The 20,210-nt window shown below is 36.2% G+C and overlaps 2 protein-coding genes across 2 annotated transcripts; both read right to left on the bottom strand.

Annotated features, from left to right (window-relative positions):
* Nucleotides 1–6,344: 6,344 nt before the first annotated feature.
* On the bottom strand, nucleotides 6,345–8,223 carry LOC113779883 (BAG family molecular chaperone regulator 1-like). The gene is made up of 4 exons (XM_027325649.1): nucleotides 7,618–8,223; nucleotides 7,267–7,523; nucleotides 7,033–7,179; nucleotides 6,345–6,931 (listed from the first exon to the last, which is right to left on the bottom strand). The coding sequence occupies exons 1-4, from the start codon at nucleotides 7,847–7,849 to the stop codon at nucleotides 6,704–6,706; spliced, it is 864 nt and encodes a 287-aa protein (XP_027181450.1). The 5' UTR covers nucleotides 7,850–8,223; the 3' UTR covers nucleotides 6,345–6,703.
* A 5,171-nt stretch (nucleotides 8,224–13,394) lies between these two features.
* On the bottom strand, nucleotides 13,395–18,892 carry LOC113781009 (lysophospholipid acyltransferase 1). Its single transcript, XM_027326830.1, has 8 exons — nucleotides 18,327–18,892; nucleotides 17,979–18,034; nucleotides 17,237–17,457; nucleotides 16,728–17,133; nucleotides 15,810–15,895; nucleotides 14,359–14,422; nucleotides 14,155–14,267; nucleotides 13,395–14,036 (listed from the first exon to the last, which is right to left on the bottom strand). The coding sequence occupies exons 1-8, from the start codon at nucleotides 18,629–18,631 to the stop codon at nucleotides 13,896–13,898; spliced, it is 1,392 nt and encodes a 463-aa protein (XP_027182631.1). The 5' UTR covers nucleotides 18,632–18,892; the 3' UTR covers nucleotides 13,395–13,895.
* Nucleotides 18,893–20,210: the final 1,318 nt, after the last annotated feature.

Here is a 20,210-nt window from a genome sequence, read left to right on the forward strand (position 1 = left end):
GTTCAAGGGAATATAGGGAAATATGGGGTCTCCAAATCTGTAGAGAGGAATATGGGAATTGGGTAGACCGTTCAACCTTTGCAGCTGCCGGCCACGTAAACGAGTGAAGGACCGACCAGCCAGCCAGCCAGCCTGCCTAGCACTTTCAGTTTATATTGGATTTTGAATCATATGACCTACTTGGTTTCTTCTTAATGTTTTTTTAAACAAAAGTTTGAATGGATTCAATTTTGATTATTACTTTATAAAAGTTTGGATGGATGGATTAAATCCATCCAAACTTTTATTTACAAAAAATTTAAAATTTTTTTTTTATAAATCGACCATCAATATGGCTCTCGTGGCAATAACACGATTTCAATTTCCAATGCCAGCACGGCTCTCATGTCGACAACAACGAGATTCAAAAACCTTTTATGAAAAAGTGTCCCGTTCTCCTGTCATGTTACATTTTTCGTATTAAGCATGGAATGGATCCTTCCTTGGATTGTTGCACTGAACCCGTCTCCCAACTTCTGTTTATCGTGCGTGTACCCGGTTTTGGAATTTTCGAAGATGCCTGTTAAGGCAAAGACTAGAATGACAGACATCAAACAAACTAATAATTCTTCTCGTCTCGTATTCATGCACTTGGAAATTTGTTACCCAATCTCAGACTAAATTCTAACAATTCTTCCAAACAATCATACTAATTTAAGAGGAAATGAGTTGTTTTGCACTTGTATCAGCAAGGAAATATATAAAAATAATAATAATAATAAAAGAGAAAAAAAAAGTCGTGCTGAATCTTCCTAAGTATATATTCTCAAAATGTCTCTTTGACTTTTCCCTATTTGGGATATAGTCTCGAGCCTAATGATAATACAGATTCTTCAGTTTAATCAAAATGACAGGGCACTTACAAGTGTAATAATCTCTGGTAGGCCCTTTGAATCATTTCACCTTCTCTCTCGTTAATTCATATAATTTTGAAATTGCAATTAAATTAGACACGTTAATTGCTAAATCCATGTTTGATTAGAAAATAATCTCCTTCATCTTGTGATTTTTCATTCTCCAACAATTTTGTTTGATAAAAATCACATTAACCTCTCTTTTTTTTCGACAAGAAACGGATTGTTTTATTAATAAAATTACTAGAATTCGCGCGTTTAGCAGTACTAATTGCTTTAACAAAATGTGGAAGCGAGTTCCATAGAGAATCAACGAGATTAATTTGTCAACTTTAGCATAACGCGCAAAGGCATGGGTAACGTTATTAGATTCTCTGGCTAGGAACCAAACATACATCAATTTCATTAGATCTAACATCACTGGAATGAAAAACGTGCATTGACTGATTCAGTCATCACAGCTAATTTGTTCGACTTTTTCAGCCTCTGATTAAGGCGAAGGACCGATCCAATTAAGAACCCTCAACCTGACTGCCTGCCTGCCATCGTTCTAAACTTTTTTTTAATAAGATCGCATGAACATGGACGCAAGCAGAAGACAACGTTGTATGGAAGGAGACAAAGTTTTATTTTGTTTTACAAAGCTGGCATGAATAATTCATCAAAGCTCACGTCCTCGTCTGATAACATAACAGTAGTATTATTTTGTTTGCTTTTTTTTTTTTTTATAAAAAAAATACACTTTGTTTGTTTGTCACTCAACTAATCTAATAGTAGCAAAGAATTAGATAAGTTTGAGATACCAAATTGAAGAAATTTAGAGGCTTCGACTTTACTGCTTCTGGTACCTCCAGCTCAATTTTGTTTGTTTGGATTTATTCACTTTTCGACATGTATAAGACGTTTTAAAAAAAAATTACTGGGTCACATACAAACAGAAACAAATTCTCTGAACATTTACTAAAATATATATAAGTTGTGATTAAAAAAAAAAAAAAACTAATCGACATTTAAAATATGCAATATTGAAATTCTTCGTCTTTAATTGAATTATTTATAGCCCCAAGCTTTGCCTGATTAATATACAAAAATACTACACTAGAAATAAAAACTTTGATTTGCTTTAATTATAATGTAAAGAAATATAAAGCCATGGTTTGCCATGTTCTCTATACTATACGAATACCGCATGTCTCAGTTGAAGACTCCACCAAAATTATACCGGGTCAAGAATTCTGTCTTTAACTATTTGGTCGGCTTATCCAAGACATAACAAGCAAGAATCTAATAAACATTCTCGACTGGTGAAAAAGAAGAAGAAGAAGAAAAATGGGTCGGCCAGCAGCAAGCTGATGAGAAAATGATTCGGCTTTTTTTTTTTTTACTTTTAGTAAATACTGTTTGACAAAACTTTTAGTTACATCATCATTCCTTCGTCACGCTTAGTGTACGTTAATTGTAAAATGAACATTTGCACAAAATCCATCGCTAATCATCAAATTACACTTTACCCCCTTGCAGTTTAGTATTTTTGTACATAACTCCCATATGGTTTCAAAAGTTATATATAACCCCTTTATAGTTTGGATTAAAGTGTCAAAGTAATGGAATTTGCAATTCATAACGGAGTCACCTAAAATGTTAAAAATATCCTTATATAAAGTTGAAAATTATTTATTAACCACAGGGGGGGTTATGTGTATATTTTGAAAGTCATAAGGGGTTATATGGTAAAGTATTAAATCTTATATGGTAAAACATAAAATCATACAGAGTTAGTGTGTCATGTATATTATGTTTATATATTTTGGTCACTTCAATCATTTTAATTTTTAAACAAGGATAATTTCGACATTTTTAAAGATTCTATTACGAATGATCATTTCCGTCATTTTAATACTTTAATCCAAACCATGATAGGAGGGGTTATGTACAAAAAATACTAAACCATAGGGGGGCAAAATGTAATTGCCTTATACTAAAATACATAATGATATTTATACTCAATCGATCATATACCTGATAGTTCTTATACCCTTAAATTGATATTCAGTACCTATTTAGCTTTTTCATCTTAAGAAAATGGAAAATTATGATGAAAGGTAATTCTTTATCCTTTAGTACAGAACTCGTAAATTCTTTATAATCATAAGTTTGGGAAGGTTCGAATCATAAGCTTGCATTAATTTAAATTGAAATAATATCGCTGCAACAACTGAATTTAATGCTTGCAACTTATCGCCATTTTAACACGATCAAGCCAATAGTCCTTTTTTAACAAATTAGATTAAATTATACATAAAATTACCGTGGAAGCAAATCTATGCATTTTGGAGATAGAGAAATTCCTGTGAGGTGAGGTTGGCTGTTAATAAAAACGCCGCCACAGTCTCACTTGTAATTGTATGATTATGACATAAGCAATTCATTGTTAACTTTGAAAAGTATTGTGGTTCAGAAAGACGAAATGATAATACGTGGGGTTGGGCTAAGCTGTAATGACTTTGTCTTTATCCGTTGTCTTCATAAAAATTTTGGAAGATAGTGAGAAGCTAGTTGATTGCATACTTTTCTTTCAAGAAAAAGAAAAGTCGCCTCCGATACAACTATACGCAGTCTTATATAAGAAAAGTAAGAAAAAATGTGCTTTGTTTGGATAGAGTATTATTCCAAATAATTATTTGAAATAATTGCCGTAGCACTTTTTGTGATGTGATGTATGTGAGATAAAAAAACAGTTGAAAATATAAAAAGGTGAACTAGGAAATGTGTTTATGATGCAAGCAAAAAAAATTTTTGAAAAAATTTGCTGTCTTAATTTACTTTGCCTTTAATTTACTTTGCCAATAAAAGCATAATAATATGCTTGTTTCAAAAGACTGAGGTGGTCAACATAACTAAATCAAACTAAATGAGTCATAAATATGAAGGGGAATTTTCTTCGTGCATGGTCTTTTGGAGACTACTTTGAGAGTCAAATTAAGGCTAGAAAGTAATCCCAAACCTCATTTATATCTTACCAACAGATTAAAGCTAGATGGTCCTGTCCAAGAGGTTATTTGGAAGGCACATATATATATATATATATATATGTATGTATGTATATATATATGTATATTTGTTTGTATGTATATCTGTGTGTGTGAGAGAGAGAGAGACAGATAAGCAAGTGATAACTGATAACAAGTGATAGCCTGCTTGGAATCTTTACTGCCAAACGATACCCGTGATTTTCGACTTTTCATTGGAATCTTTACTCTAGTTGGGCCGGCCCTGGACGTTGAAAACTTGTCTCTATACATTGGGTGCCTATTGACTTCTCTATTTTGGACTTGTCGCCGTACTTGCAAGTTGCAAGTCCCATCAAATTGGCTGATAAGGGCCCAATCCTAATCCTCTGTACGTAGAGACTGTAAATTGTCACCCAGCATACCCGCCGCCCTTGTGTCGTCAGAAAATTATTCTTAATTTTTAAATCAATAAGTAAATGAATAATGTTAAGTACCATTACAGCAGCATTGCAATTATTTAGGTGTTTTGATTAGCCGGCCGCCCATGTTTAATGCTTGGAGCGTGATCGATCGGGCCTGGCTTAATATTGATGATGATATGCGGCTCAGATCATAATTCCGTTGATGTGGATGCCTAATAAGATGAAGGACTAACTTCACTTTAAAGGTCCAAATTAGTACAATCATCTCATTTTGCACCCTAAACTTCAATTATGAGTACTTTGCGCTCTGAATTCTCAATTTTGGATTCTTCGTACTTTCAACTCTAAAAATTGTCTCGTTCAAATTGAAATCAGTGACAATGGGCTAAAGGTGATTAAAAGGAGCCAATGTATTGTAGCAAAAACAAAATGATTCATTATCACTAATTTGCACCGTCATTTGTCTCGTTGATTTTGCTAATAATATTAGTAATTGTGACTATGAAAATCAATGAAAATGTGCTAAAAAGTGGCTAAAATGAGTCAAGAGATCATGGTTAGAACAAGACGATATATTGTCATTAATTTTCATAATCCTTTGTCTAGTTAATTTTGCGAATGTTGTCATTAATTGATTGGATTTAATGGGATAAGTTTGAGAGTTTAGAATGCAAACTATTCAAAATTAGGAGTTTAAGATTCAAAGTGTTTAAAATTAAAATTTAAAATGTAAGGTAAAAAAGTGATACAACATCCATTGCGAAGTAAGGTCTATAAAAATAACGTTGTTCTTTAAATTAAGAATCACGCTTCCAGGTTTCCTGCCACTTGGATTTAATGGTAATATATCGTACTTAGTAAGCAACGAATTCTGGGACGAGGGTTTAATTTATCTTGCGTCAAAGATATAAACATTCACCTGTAACAAAAACTTGCTCGCGGCCCCAACAGTTGGCCCCGAAGGGAAATAGGCAAAGCAAGAAACTTGGCAGTTTCTAGTTTCTTTGCTTCAAAGCTAACGAACAAGAATGATTGTCCATGATGAAAAAATCCTTGAGAAGCCAAACCTGAATCCAAGTTCTTCTTCTTCTTTTTTTTGCCCTTTTTGTACTTTTAACCTTGAGTTAAAATCACTGTTGCAGTTTTTGTTGCGAATCTTTTTATTTTCTATTTGCTTGCAGCATCACTTAATTATAGGCTCCAATGGGGCACCTACTCTTGCGATTAATATTTTCATTGCGTTTCATTGATTTTGCACATCAAAATGAAAAAGGAAGAAACTGTGCACTTGGGTAGAGTAAACTGGTATAATCTTGGCTTCATTGAAATTTACGGTTCTTGTTGCAGGAAATAGATTAAGGAGTACTATTAAATATCTCAAAATGGAACCCAGAATGATTAAGCTTATAATCCATCCATCATCATCATCATCATCATCATCATCATCATCATCATCATATCATGCACTCAAAAGTCAAACTTGTTCTTGTCTATCACTATGGTATGATTAGATTTTTCCCAACCTATGATCATCAAAAGATTATGCTTTTGCCCAATCAACTATTTTATCATCTTGTGCGACCTCACAAGCAACAGGGATGTTTATGGTTCTAGTAAAGTAATCATTGTATCTCCAACAATTACATTTTTATAATAGAAAGCAGCCCACATAAACCACAATTTGCTGGCATGGCCCCGTGATCCTTAATTAGACAGCACCAGAAGGTAGGTGGGCTGGAGGTGGTTAAGTTTTGTTGTTTTTTTCTTTTGCCGGGGGGGGGGGGGGGGGCGAAGTAGCTTGGTGGGTACTAAGAAAAACAAGAATATTGCAGTCCTAAAGACCTACTAACAGAACCAGTAACTGATGCCCAAAAAAAAAAAAAATCCTTATGTTACATTTCTTTTATATATATATTTTTGTATTTTAATGTTTGATAGAAAATATGTTTTACAATACTTAAAGTATACCGGACCTTGCTTGCCAATTTTGGAAAACAAAAAAAAAACATTGAAGAAAATAAATATGGAAAGCCTCAACCTTATCTATCCACCCTTTGATATGTACAAGTTGGAACTGAAAGGCCACATAAAAAACCAAATCATCATCTCTTGAGCCCCAACAGGGTGGATGTCAAAATCTAGGTACAGAAAAGAATCGATGACCACAAACAAAATGAACAGGGCTAATATGATTCCCAGTACAGTTCCATAACCAGAACAAAAAATATTTGTACTATGTGCATATATCTTTATACTGGCAGCATCTCATCCCAACTTGCTAAGAAATATTCAATGATTGGCCATGCTATTATGATGCTTTCTGTGGCTGCCTCAGCAGCAGCAGTAAAAGCCATCAAACTTTTATGTATGCCTCACATTAAAAGGTTTCCCATTTTGTTGTTACCACAACTGGACCTGGAGACCTCTGAACAAAATTTGTCTGCCTTTTCTGCTCGTAGTGATTGTGAATTGGCACCTGCATCTGTCCAGTAAACATCCTATGGTCCTCCTGGAATGACACCCTAGGACTGCTATTGTTGCCAAGAGTAGAATTTCTCATCTTCAGCATGTCTAGAGTTTCAATGTACTTCTGCACCCTCTTCACCTTCAAGTACAAAATAAGAAACCGACAATTCAGCATACAAATACCTATCTAGAAAAATACTGAAGTGAGAAATGTTGCATAATAACGACGATCATGTATACCTGCATTCTTCTCTGCAATTTTACATCTCCATCAGCAGTAATCCCATCCAGTTTTATAAGTTGTGTCATCAGAAGTTCAATCAAGTTGAAGAGAACCGATTCCGTTACCTTTTTGCCAGCAGAGATTTCTAATTCAGTTGCTCCAACCTGCCAATTGTTTAAGAAAACGACATCCTGATTTTCTGCTTAGCAGCAATTAAACAAGAGTGGATGAAATGTTGCTAGAATTCCTACCTGCTTTGCGAGCTTGTCAACTTCAACTCTAATTGTTGAAATTTCTTTAGCTGCTTTCTCCATCTTTGCATTCTTTCGTGATTCAAGACACCGTCTTTCTCTGCTCAATTCATCCTCAATCAAGACAAGTTTTGATCCACCCTTCACACCAGCAATATCAAGAAACAATTTGGAATCTCTTTCCTTATCTTTGTATAGTAACTTCTGATCTTGTGGATGCAATCCAGTTGGTGCTGCAAGCATTTTCTTCAATTCACCTGCAATCCCACATAAACTTCCATCACCACAATGATCTTGACCATACAGAAATATCCAAAGAAACAAAATAAATAATTCATGCGCCTTAATTACCAAAACTTGCTTGAGAACTAATATTGACTTCATGATAAGATGAACCGTATTTGACCCTGACTTTAATCATTGGCACTACATTGAAATTTTGGTTGGAATCTATGTTTCTCTTCTGGACTAACATCCCCCCTGGCCTAACCTCCCATCCTCCAGCCTCTGAGTTGCCGCCGCCTTTAGCCGGTGATGACATTCCCGTGACCTTGGGCTTCATTCTTAACATGTCCTTGTTCATGATTGCAGAGAATTTGGCCTTTTATATGTTAGTGCAGAAAAATGGTAGGATGATAAAAACTCTAAACAGCAAGAAAACAACCAAATCTTGATGGGAGAAGGGTATCAAGATCAAGAACTTGTCTGTTAAGCTAAGAACAACCCCGTGAAGGAAGAAAGGACCAAGTTCTGACCCACTGAATCAGTGACTGTCAGAGAAATTTATATGGATATACACCACTGGCCTTGGCCTTGTACCTAATCAAATATTCAACAAGCAAAATTTTATTGGCTCATTTCAAGAGAGGAGAAGTTTCATGGAGATTTCTAGTGAAGTTCCCTGAAGTCTTAAACAATGATAGGATCATATAAGTAGGCAAAGGCAAGAAGATAATGTATGGACATTAGAATGGATGATGAGTACTTTAAAATAGAAGCACATATATGTAGAAATAATTGGAAACACAATATATTCCTTCTTTTTTTTTTTGGGTTTTCTTTATTTCACTTTCTGCTTTTGGTTGTTGAATGTTCTTTGTTGCGACTTGAAAGTTTGAAAAAGAGGTTTTTAATTGACATTATGGGACTGTAAATTGTAGTACTCAATGCGTTATTTCAATAATAATTGTGTTAGTTTAATGTGATGAGTAAAGAACGCATAGGGGTTTTTCTTTTTTTTTTCTTTCTTTTTTGGCACTAAAAGTAGAACAGTAAAATGAAAGGTCGGTGGCTGTTCTGGTTTCTGTCTATCTCGTGATTCTTTTCGTAAGAGTTGGAGTATGGACCATATATGACTACTTTTGCCATTGTAATTTTCCCTTTTTTGGTAGAAAAATAGGATAACTTTTCATTGATAATCAACTGAATCCGCCACCAGAAATGGCAATACAGAAACAGGAGGATAATCCAACCAGTAACTTTGATTTGAAAATACAACAATCATTGTAGTGGAGTATTTCTTTTTCTTTTTCTTATTCTTTTTTTAAACTAAAGGTCCTCAGTTGTAGTAATGGGCTTGAGATTTTTCACAAGAGACAGGAACAAGAAAAGTCACCGCTAATTTAATCCAAATTGCAATGATTGTTTATATATTATTTCTCCTCCTTTTGGGATGGTTTTAAACCACCTTTGATTCATTCACCGGAATAACTTTTGTCATTTTGCTTATTCTAATCTGATGCTTTGTAGCTAATTGCGCATGGATATTAAGGAGTGCTTGAAAAGATCTAAGAATTTTACACATACAAGTGAAATCGTCAGGATCAATTATTTTGCTATTGGAGCTTTTGAGGAAAGTAAATGTTATACTACTAAGATAAATTAAACAGAGCCCGTTAATATTCCATTTTTTAAGCTAACCTTAAAAAAAAAAAAACAAGATTCCTTTACATGAATAGGGTTGACTCCAAGAGGTTTAAATTTTAAATATTCTATCTCTCTGAATAGGTTAAGTTTTGAACCAATTCTCCTCCTTAGGTGAATTGACGAGCAAACAAAGTATGCAATGCAGTTCTGGTTACAAATCAGGGGTTAAATTCTTCGCACGTTAAATCCAAAGTAGACAAATAGGGTTGACACCTAGAGGTTTAAACTTCAAATAAACAGTTGATAACTTCGCTCCAAGCAGGCAGATCCAAGGACATATTCATTCATGGCGGCTCTTATTGAAGATATCTCGACACTAGCTAGTTTATTTCACTTGTGCTCTTTTTATTTAGACAATACCAACAATATGAATTTATGTACAAATCTTAGCATTCATGCGCTGAGTATTGTCAGTGATGAGGAGAGAATTCATATGATTTCTCGTTAGTGCAATATTGCACTGAACATGTAAGAATAGGACCCGATCCAACTTGTACAGTTACTGTTTTGTTTAATAAAATTTCTATCGTTTCGGGAAAAAAAATAAAAAAGAGTATGTTAAGTTTTGGAGAATTCAAGTGCGGATTTTAATCGTCGTCTCGCATGGACTCTCACAGTTGGGTAGTTGTCCATGTTTGTGGAGCACATAAGTTGCTCCAGATACCAGCCAACCATATCAAGAAAGATAGAAGAAAAAAACGAAAAAAAGAACCAATGGGACTTCAAAAACTTTTTCTTTTGGTAGGAGAAGTATTTAGCCACTGCGTCAATGTCTCACTTTAATAGCAATTGACTTTCTTATTAAAAAGTTATATTGTCTGATAAATTTTGCATGCCTTTGTAAGTTGGTCAATCCATTCACCTCTTAAAAAACAATGCAATTGTCCGAAGTTGTGAAGAGAAAAAAAAAAAAAAAGAATCTTTGGGTATTTTCTTATTCTTGCTCTGAAATTTTCAACTTTTCTTCTTCTTAGCAGCATGAATCTCTTCTTTATTTATTTTAGGCGTGAATACTGATGTTCAAGTTTCAATCAAGTCTTTCGTTCGTTATCCTCTTACTCTTTGCTTTGAAACTTTCAACCTTTCTTTCTCTTACAATGGCATCTTCTTCAGTGCAGCAAAAACAAGGCCAATTATTTTAGTTGGTGTGTTGCCTTTCATGACGAAGGATTCTAGTGATAATCTTAAAAAAATATGGTGCTAAGCATGAACCATTTCACTAATTAAAAACTTTTTATATGTGTTGAACTTTGTGACTTTCATAGTTTTACATACCAAAATTTTCCAAAATCACTATTTAATAAATAAGATCCACACAAAAAATACTAACCAATCTAACAACTTCAACTTGAGCTATACTTGTGTTTACGCAGCATGGTCAAGTATCAATCAAGAAAACGATTGCAGTTGGTTCTTTTTATTTCTTTCCTTATCTCTTTGTTTGGCTTTTCTATCTCATCTTGAATAATATCCATGGAAGAAAACAGAAAATTTCATGTGCTTCGGTCCCTTGGCGTTGTGTAGAACAGAATAAATAAGAAAGCAAAGGAGCAAATGAAAAGTAAGTGTAAATGATGGACCCATTTGTTGCTAACTGATCCAATGCTCACAACCAACACCAAAGTTACAAGCAAACGCCAAAAAAGGTCAATTAAAACTAGGTTGGCCAAATTGACACATGGCTAAAGAAAAAGAACCCCCCCCCCCCGCCAGATTGTCCCCTTTCTTTTTCTTTTTCTTTTTCTTTTTTTTCGGAAACGATAACTGTAGTATATATTAATCTATCTTATACTAGGGGAAGGAAGTGGACCTAAGGAGGTCCAAGGATAACTCAGAGGGGACTGAATCACCACCGGATCAAACGGATGTACTATGCACCCGCCTAGATTTTTGAAGCAAATCCATATTTTAATGTGGTAATTGGTATCAAGCCTTGAAGGCTTAACGGTGGCCACCAGACTTTGGGTGATGGTTCCTTTCCTTTCTATTGGAAAAAGCCATAATCAAAACTTGAAAAATTAAAGAAAAAAAAAACGAAAAAGAAAAGGCCAGCTTTCATCCCATAATGATTTACGCCCAAGGAAAATCTGCCATCATTCAGGATTCAGCTGCTTCTCCGCACGATAAGTTAGATAGCAGTCAGCTCATAGGGCCTCCCCTGTCACTTGGTTTAAGCAAACATCACAAGTGATTTTCTGTGACATGTATCAGTCTTTCCAGAGCTAATAAATGCATGTCTTCTCCACCTTGTTAGCATGTTTTTCCAGCTTTAAGCAAAATTCAAAATCAGATTCTTGAATCTTAAAAAATTTTCCCTTTGGACAAATGTAAAGGGCCTTTAAATTTCTGGTCCTGAAGTTATTCTCTTCTAGGGTCTTGGAATATACCCTCCCAAGAACAAGTTATAAATTACAAAATGGCTTACAAGATTTTATATCAAGCAATTCACAAATTGACTCTGCAGTGTGCAAATGCATTACCTACTCCAACATTCAAGTCCCCCCCCCCCCCATTGTACTTTGTCCACTTCGAACTGGAGACAGCCATAACTAAAATGGACTATGTGTTTTGAGCAGTCCTCCGCTGGACGGACCCAACAAGGAAGCAGTTAATTGAATTGTCACACATGAAAATTCTACCCCACAAAAAAAAAAAAAAGAATGAAAAAAAGAGGAAGAGGTGTTCCTGGTCAATGAACTTGTGGTGAAGCTATTTAATGATCTGGGGACCATGCATGTAGGTGCCAATTGCCAAGAACGAGAGCAATAGAGATGCCTTATCCTTCAAATGTGCAATGCAAACTCCCTTGCAGGAGGAGTTATCAAGAGGTGGGGCAGAATCCAGTTCATGATTCGGAATTTTGAGAATGAGTACATAATTATAGTGCCTGGCATTCTAGCTCGAAGTATGGATCAAATAATTCAGCACAACAAACACTACATCAGGGTTAGATGGACCAGCAGAACATGCCTTCTGGCATATTTCTTCAACAGAATAGGCCACCAAGTCAGCCATCCAGCTGCATTCCTCAAGGCATGATTAAAGACACCAACAATGCAGTGGGTCAAAAGGTCCTACAATGCTTTCAACTTATTATTCATTCCCCTGTTAATTTGATTCTCACTTATGGAACAAAAAAAAAATGATTCTAGCATACAAGAACAGAAAAAAGAAGTTAGTCAGGTGAATTATGGGGAAAAATACTCCCACATTTCAGAAGATAGGGCAAATACACACATTAAGATCATATAAATAAGCCAAATAAAGAGGCTACTAAATGTGGTACAACTGCAAACATGTCTTCCTTTAACCCCATGCTAGGCACTAAGCCACTAAAACCTACTTGAGAGCCAAGATGAGAAAGCCTTGCTCACAGAGGACACCATTCTGTTTTCTCTAGTGCATCTGCATCTGGGAAAGGTAACAAATCATCGACAAAATCCCATCAAATAATGAGTAGAGGATAAGATTGATGGAATCTACCAGAAAGCACCAATCCCGTGAAAGTTGTACTAGAAATGCACTTACTTCCTCACTACCTTGGTCCTATGGCACAAACTGAGGAAGCCTACCACAAATACACCTTCAATACAGCTGACATGAGGAGAATATAGCACAGTTGCAAATCGCACGTACTGTCTCACTGTTTCTGGTTTTCAGGAAATTCATTCATTCTTTCTTTCTTTTACGTTTAGTTGTCGCATTGCTGAACAAAGAAATACTAACAGTTTCAACACATCTCCAATGAAAATCCAACTCACAGTTTTAGCACTCCTAGAGCTTTCTTGAAGACAGAAACAGTCTCACATTAATCGCATCATTCCGCACCAAATCCAGTTTTAGGAGTTGAAAGACTATTATTGAAGTAATCCAACTTTGGAACAAGCACTCTGTATGCGTTTCTGTAAGCGAATATATTTTCAATGAAAACAACCGCTTGACAAAAATAGCCATAAAACACGGAGCTACAGATAGAACCAGCGACAACGAACTTTTTAACAGGAAAAAAAAAAAAGAAATACAGAGGAAGGGTGGGAATCCCAAGAAGCGTACAGGAGAGAACCTTATAATCAATACTAACATCCTTGTAGCATCCTTGTAGCATAACATCCTTGTAGCATAAATAAAAAAAAAAAAAAAAACATCCTTGTAGCATAACACAGAATGTTGGATACAATCATAAAAATCCTTGCCAGCCGTCAGCAGTACTTAAGACTGTAAATAATCTTTCTGTAGCTCCCGGAACTAGTGCACCATCAATATTATGAAAAATCTAACTTCTGAAAGTAGACTTTTCACCATTACATTGTATAACAAGCTTTCATTTTCTTTCTGTCCTTCTTTTCCAGGAAACTAACTTCCTATTTTCCCTCTTCCTTGCCCCTAGCGACAATTTTGTTAATTATCAGAATTCAAAACATCAAGACAGACCAACAGAAATAAGCACCTTGGATAGGTGAACAAGTACAAGCTTTAAAATCAAATGATCTGGTCCAATTCCACAAGGATGCTTCCTGAAAAATTTTAAGTTACAATGCATCATGATTGTTTAGACCATGCTGATTGGATAAAAAATGACATTGCTGAAATGCGCCCCTTGGCTGCATGCAAAATTTTTGAGCTATTGAAACAGATGTTACGCACTCTGATCAGCAACTGACTGTCCTCCTAAAGAATCTAAAGATGCAGCCAGTTCTTACACCTCACTGTTCTTTCCTAGCTTTAGATCTGGCAGGCTTTGCTGGCTTAATTATGTTACCAAGGAGGATCAATGCTATCGGGAGAATGGTTCCAACATAGTACACACTCCCATATCCAGCAAGAGTTTCATGTAGGCTTAGCACCTGTTATATATTAGCAAGAAAGTAAAGTAAACTTGTATCCTTGGATGTACTTCATATGATAACAGCCCCTCTTCCCATGGAAACTGATAACATAAAAGAGAAAAGGTGAGGGACTCACCAAAAAACCAATACAGGAGTAGTTAAGAACCAGAAGAGTGTAAGCGAAGTTCAAGAATACTAAAATCTTCTTAAATAGGGCCGCACTCGTAGCTTGCTGCCATCTGTAAATGACTGCTCACAGACCAATAGATATTAGACATCCAGGCAAATGATGAAATACATTCCTAAGCACAATATGCCAAAGTAAAGACCATATTCATACCTCTTGAACCAGCAATAAACAAAGCAGACTGAACAAAGAAAATCATGTACCCAGGATACAATCCCTGCGACACAACAGATACATTTAATTATGTAATGAGGTGATATTCAGATTATTTATTATCTAAAAAAAGGGGGAAAATGAAAGGTCATATGGCTAGTGGACATGTTACGTCTCAAGGGAAGGGAGAAGTATTATCACCAAAATTGGGGTAACAAAGATACATTTGCTTTCGGATGGCAATAATACAAAGGATAATGCAATTAGGAAGAAAATGACCTGGGGACTATTATAAAAGAATATAAGCATCAAACACAGGTCATCATAACAGCCCGAGATCAGAGCATCAAAGATATAAAGAAATGTGGAAACACATATTAAATACAAATATAAATTGAAAACATGCCTTCTTCTCTTTATTGCATTTGACAAAGTTTCCATGATGTTAAACATGGTGATAATCAGGAAGCCAAGAACACAACCAAGGCTTTATCCCATTCAATCTCACCCTTGTACATCAGCCCTTTACTTCTATTCTACCCTTTTTTGGTCATGCTCTTCCATAAGCAGCAAGACCACATGTTAATTAAATTACTAACATTCCACTGTGGTTTTAGTCCATCTTTTCCTCCAGCCTGCAATTGTCGTCCTATAACTCTTTCCAACATTGCAACTTTTGATTATATGGAAACATCCGGATTTCCATATCAATTTGTTAAGTTATCTTCCAAAGATAACAACTACATTCTTTTCTTATATCACAATAAAATCAGTAAATAGGACCAAATGGATGGCACCAAAATGTGCTCCATGCAGCTCAAGAAACAATAACATATTGCATCGACCAATATTCCTGATTCAGGAAAGCCAAGTATATAGCCAAATCATAGAAGATGGCCAACACAAGCAATCAAGTTTTATTTGCCAGTACCCTACAGAATCATGTTGTTGAAATTGTTAGCATGCACAGGTTATCAAAACTAATTAGACCATGCAAGAAAAATAAGCTGCCCTTGTTGGATTCAGCTTTTCTGAAGCTGATTAGAAAAGGTGATCATCCAAAAGGTGAACTCCAAAAATTTGGAATTACGTTTCACTTTTAAAATTTCTCCAACCTAAAAAGCTGTTTTCAAAACTAACTAGAAGACTGCTCCTCATAAATAGCCTTTCTGCATAAAATCGATTCTGTTACTCAGATGCTTTTAGCTTAAAAGAAACTATAATTAGCTGATTTTAAGAAACCAAGAAGAGAACCTGTATTTAGCTAATTAATATATATTTTACAATAAGGACCCATGCACCTGTTAGGAACATAAATGTTTAACTTCCATGAATACAACTACTACCAATTCCGATAGTGATATATGATCAGAAATATAATACTAAACTAATGAAACCATGTCTTCTCAAAAGAAAGGAAATGAAAGAAAAAAACTATAGCTCATACTTACATGCCATACAGCACTGACAGTTTGCGTAGCCAGCAACTGAAAGAAACCAGCTTTCTTACCATCCTGGACAAGCCGCTCATATACATCTAAAAAACAAAATGGAGATCAGGCACCAATGTGGCTTCTAGCTTTGCTTCCAAATTTGTGTAATACAAGATGGAAAGCATGACATGCATGATAATATGAGCTTATACATAGAGGAATTAGCTTACGAGATGGATATCAAGCTCATAAATTTGGTTCTTGCAGCAGCGAGCAAAAGAGTAGTTCCTTAATACTTGTGACCTCTCCAGAGGTCTAATTACCATGGCCTTGAAAAGTTATGTTCACTTAAAACGTTGTTGCATTTAACTCTAGTAAGGAGGAAAATTAAGGCATTATATTCTTATCATTGATGAAGTTCCTTGACTCTCATAGATGGTATTGAAGCCGATAACATGAGGAACAAGAACAGTAATCTGCTCTCAAGCGAAGCAGATAGCTCAAATATCCAACTCAATTGCAGATGATAAGAGTGCATTTCTAAAATGTATCATTCAATCTCAACTGACCACATGATTCTTCATGACTAAAATTTAAGATATATCTACAATTTCAGCTCCAAACCCTTAGATAAAATAACTTTGTATATTAAGCATGTCTTCTTAAGTATCATAACCATGTAATTTATTAGATAAGCGCTACAAACTCCTTTCTCAATCTGGTTAAGTTAATAAAGTTCCAGATATAGTTATAAAGCCCTCCCTTTGATTTGCGCACTTCAAACCCCTTGCCAGCCTCCCAAAACCCCACGCCTCCTAAAATGCCCATGTAGATATATCATATGTCATATATGTCAAATGTGGGTCAACAGTAAGCCATAAGCTAGCTTTACTTCCACAACATAATACACAAGGTCTAGAAGAAAATTTAACTCACAATGCCTTAACCAGGTGCTGACTTGTATATTCCATACAAGTGGTAATTGAACTGCACTCTTGGCAAACTCAACACCCAATATGTCAACATTTTTGGCACGGTCCCATTTTGGCTTGGGAGGTGAAGAATCTGACCAGCCGCTGAACCCCAAACCAGAAATGATCATTGATGCCTCTGAAATTGACCAAATGAAATAATACTTCCACCGAGCAGTAAAGCCTGACATGTATTGATAGCTCAAGCGCTTCCAAAATCCCCATTCTTGGTATATTGGCTCACTAAATCGGGCAAGAGGGTAATGGGGAACCAAGTACAAATACAGGCCCATGCACATGGCAGCTTGGACAATAGCTCTAATTGTAGCTCCATAAGGTGATGGTGATCCTTTCTCTGAAGCCTTCCAGATCTACAAGACATAAAATTGTAGGCAAATACTGATCAAATTATAACTAAATAACAATGACGCAACTTGATTTGTTGGAGCATAAAGCAAAACTTAGCACACTTACCCCTTTCCTCTCTGTCCATTCAAGATAATCCTTCATTTCATAGACAGGACCAGCAAAATGACTACCGCAACAGAGACAATAACCAAAGTACTCTAAAAATGAAGGCAACTTTTCCAACCGATTTTTCTTCTGTGCCTCACGCAGATTTTCTTCTTTCAATGATCCATCACCGTAATTGATAACACATGAAATTATTTTCAAAGTGATCACCATTAAGGCTCCTGTCAAATGAGAAAATGAGTTTAATTGCTTAATCTCGCATTGCAAACTAAAAAATTCTGCCAAAATAACATCATAAGACTCAATAAGATTGCCCTGTTCTCTGTAGCTTAAAAATTCAAAGATCTTCTGCTTTCAGCTAATCTTAAGCTTAAAAAGAGAGCACATTCTAAAGAGCAATGCCTAAGGTGCTTTCAGAAACCGCTTTAACTTTCCAAAACTTGGACACGAAAGCATGTTATGAACAACTTTTACAAAATAACTCGTGTAATCTTTAATGATAGGAACCCCATAAACAAATGCTAAAGTTCACCAACATTAGCAACATAAGACATGTTCGTGACTAAAACTTTGAGCTCAAAGCATTTCTGAGCTTCTTTCTTTTCCCTTTTTCCTGAAAGTAACTACCAACAACTCATGGTTGATATTCTTTTCGTCATTTGTACTAAGCACTGCTAACTAGCTATGTCCCTCAATGGTAAAGATACAATCTTTAAACAATGCAAACTGAAATAGGCCTTACCTGTAGCATCAATACCACCTTCCTTCCATGCATCACCACTCATATAATATACATGGCTAGACACGCATAATAAACAATCGTTAGTCTAAAAAATTGCAAACAGCAAGAAAATCAAAATTCACTACTAAAAGCATGCGAAGTTGTAACCTTTTCGTCCTCCGCTTAATCCCTCACTCAATTTTAGGCCAACATGGTTTCAAAAATTGATCCAACACGTCAACTTAAGCAAAACCCAAAATCAATTTTAAATAAATCCCAGCTCAAAAGGTGAACAGTTAATAAAAAGATCAAAACTTTGACAACCTGCATGCAATTGTTGCTAGAAAAAATAAAATAAGAAGAGCTTACCATCCAATGAGGTAACCAAAGGCTACGAAAAATGTGATGATCCCACAATGTTTCCGGCTGATGACCATGGAAGCGTAGCCCAGAAGCATGGGGACCAAGAAGTGAAGGTTCGACGAGAACCCAAACGACAGATATGACAAAACGGCGCCGGTGACGGCGGCGTAGAGGTGTCTTCCGGTGACCCCAGGAACAAACCGGTGGAGGAAGCTCACAGGAATGGTGGCAACGAAGCACAATAAGAATCGGAGCACCGGCACTGAAACTCCGATCGCCGACGCCATGCTTTCCATCTCCGGGAGCTCCATCACGGGATCCGAAACGGGTCAAGTTCGATCCTTCGTTTCTTCTGACCGCTGGGGATTGCGGAGGGGAATGGGTTACAAATCACACGACGGGACGAAAGAAAATTAAGTTCAAGTCACAAGTGAGAGAGGATCTGATGTGGGGTCCACTTGTACGTCTTGGTGGGAACTTGAAAGATGGTACCAAAGCAAAGTCTTGGCTTGAGTTTATTTATTGGAGAATGCAGAGGAGAAGAAAGGGGGTGGGGTCTTGAGTTTTCGAGGGATTCATTTACCAATCGTTTGGTTCAGGTTGTTGCCCTTAGATGGACCGGATTGCTCATGCCTGGCGATAGCAGCGGTCCAGGTTGTTTTGGGGATGGCATTGTAGCATTCTGGATGGGCAGGCAGTTTAGCTGCCTTGTGGATTTCTTTTTTCTTTTTTTTTTTTATATCTAAATAAGGAAAATGGTTCTTCCTTCATTGGTTTGGTACCAAAGTTCACTTAGCACTCAACTAATAGATTCAGTTTACAAGTCGGATCCTTGAGTCATCAACTCGTGTTCTATATGGTCTATTATGCTTCTATAGAAGATAATCCAAGCATGTCTTGTAATTGCATCCAATGTCAAATTTCGGATGAAATTGGGATTTTTCCCATTTTAGAAGTCAGAAACAAGCCAAGTTGGTCGCATGGTCAGGTGGTTTTCTGAGCCCTTTTTAAGCAAAGATTTTGGCAGACTAACTTCTTCACCTTTCTGTCCGTGAAAACTCTCTGATTCTCAGAACAGACGGGTTCTTTTTCAGGGCCCAGTCCAGCAGCAGCTATCCACTCAAAACAAATTAAGAAGATTTTTTTTTTTTTTTTTTTATAAAAAAGTTTGAATGAACACACGCCTTTTGTGAGAGAAGGGTCCGTTCGTGTAAATTAAGACAACTTGTATCGATGCCCAAATCAAGAATATGGTCGGATCAGAATCATCAGATACATGTCATGCGTAACACATGAACCTGATTTTTCTCGAGCGGAATAGTATTGTGAATGCTGCTATATATTATTCATATTCACTTACGCAAGAGAAAAGGGCTGGCTGAAGTCATTTTATTCCATTGTATCCCGTACGGCGCGGTGCTTTTGAAGTTTGGTGAACCCGTCTTGCTAAAAAGAAAAGAAAATGTTTTTGAATCTTTGACAAGGACCATAGGTTGGGTTAGGTGAACCTATAAATTATCGAACAGATTATTGAATCCGACAAGCAAATTATTGCAAAGCACTTGGCAATGCACCTGCTAAGCGAAACAAATGAAGAAGGCGTGAAAAGAACTAGGAACGAGACACATTAATCACATGTGAGAGAACTAAGTACAACAAGAACTCCTTCCAAACGTTGTGAATGTGCTTTGGTTGCAGTTGTCACTCTCGTATTCAACGAACAGCTCCATTGGGAAAAGGAAAAATCAGGAATTCAACCTTATCTGACCAGTGACCACTTCATCCGAAATTCGTACATTCATGACTCGCGAGCAAGTGAGGTTGCCTGTGCAGTAAATGCTTCCCCTTCGAGTATATTTCTTATCCTCATTTATCATCTAGAATCAGAGT

Source organism: Coffea eugenioides, chromosome 8 (genome assembly GCF_003713205.1).
Source record: "Coffea eugenioides isolate CCC68of chromosome 8, Ceug_1.0, whole genome shotgun sequence".
NCBI classification, from domain to species: domain Eukaryota; kingdom Viridiplantae; phylum Streptophyta; class Magnoliopsida; order Gentianales; family Rubiaceae; genus Coffea; species Coffea eugenioides.

What these genes read in the sequence shown, in the direction of transcription:
- LOC113779883 (XM_027325649.1), bottom strand. Translation starts at nt 7,849, where the DNA reads ATGAACAAGGACATGTTAAGAATGAAGCCCAAGGTCACGGGAATGTCA. An exon ending in TAGTTCTCAAGCAAGTTTTG is followed by an intron (nt 7,524 to 7,617) that starts GTAATTAAGGCG and finishes GTGGGATTGCAG; the next exon opens with GTGAATTGAAGAAAATGCTT. An exon ending in AATTGCAGAGAAGAATGCAG is followed by an intron (nt 6,932 to 7,032) that starts GTATACATGATC and finishes TTGTACTTGAAG; the next exon opens with GTGAAGAGGGTGCAGAAGTA.
- LOC113781009 (XM_027326830.1), bottom strand. Translation starts at nt 18,631, where the DNA reads ATGGAGCTCCCGGAGATGGAAAGCATGGCGTCGGCGATCGGAGTTTCA. An exon ending in CAGCACCTGGTTAAGGCATT is followed by an intron (nt 15,896 to 16,727) that starts GTGAGTTAAATT and finishes TTTGTTTTTTAG; the next exon opens with ATGTATATGAGCGGCTTGTC. An exon ending in CTGTCAGTGCTGTATGGCAT is followed by an intron (nt 14,423 to 15,809) that starts GTAAGTATGAGC and finishes GTTGTGTCGCAG; the next exon opens with GGATTGTATCCTGGGTACAT.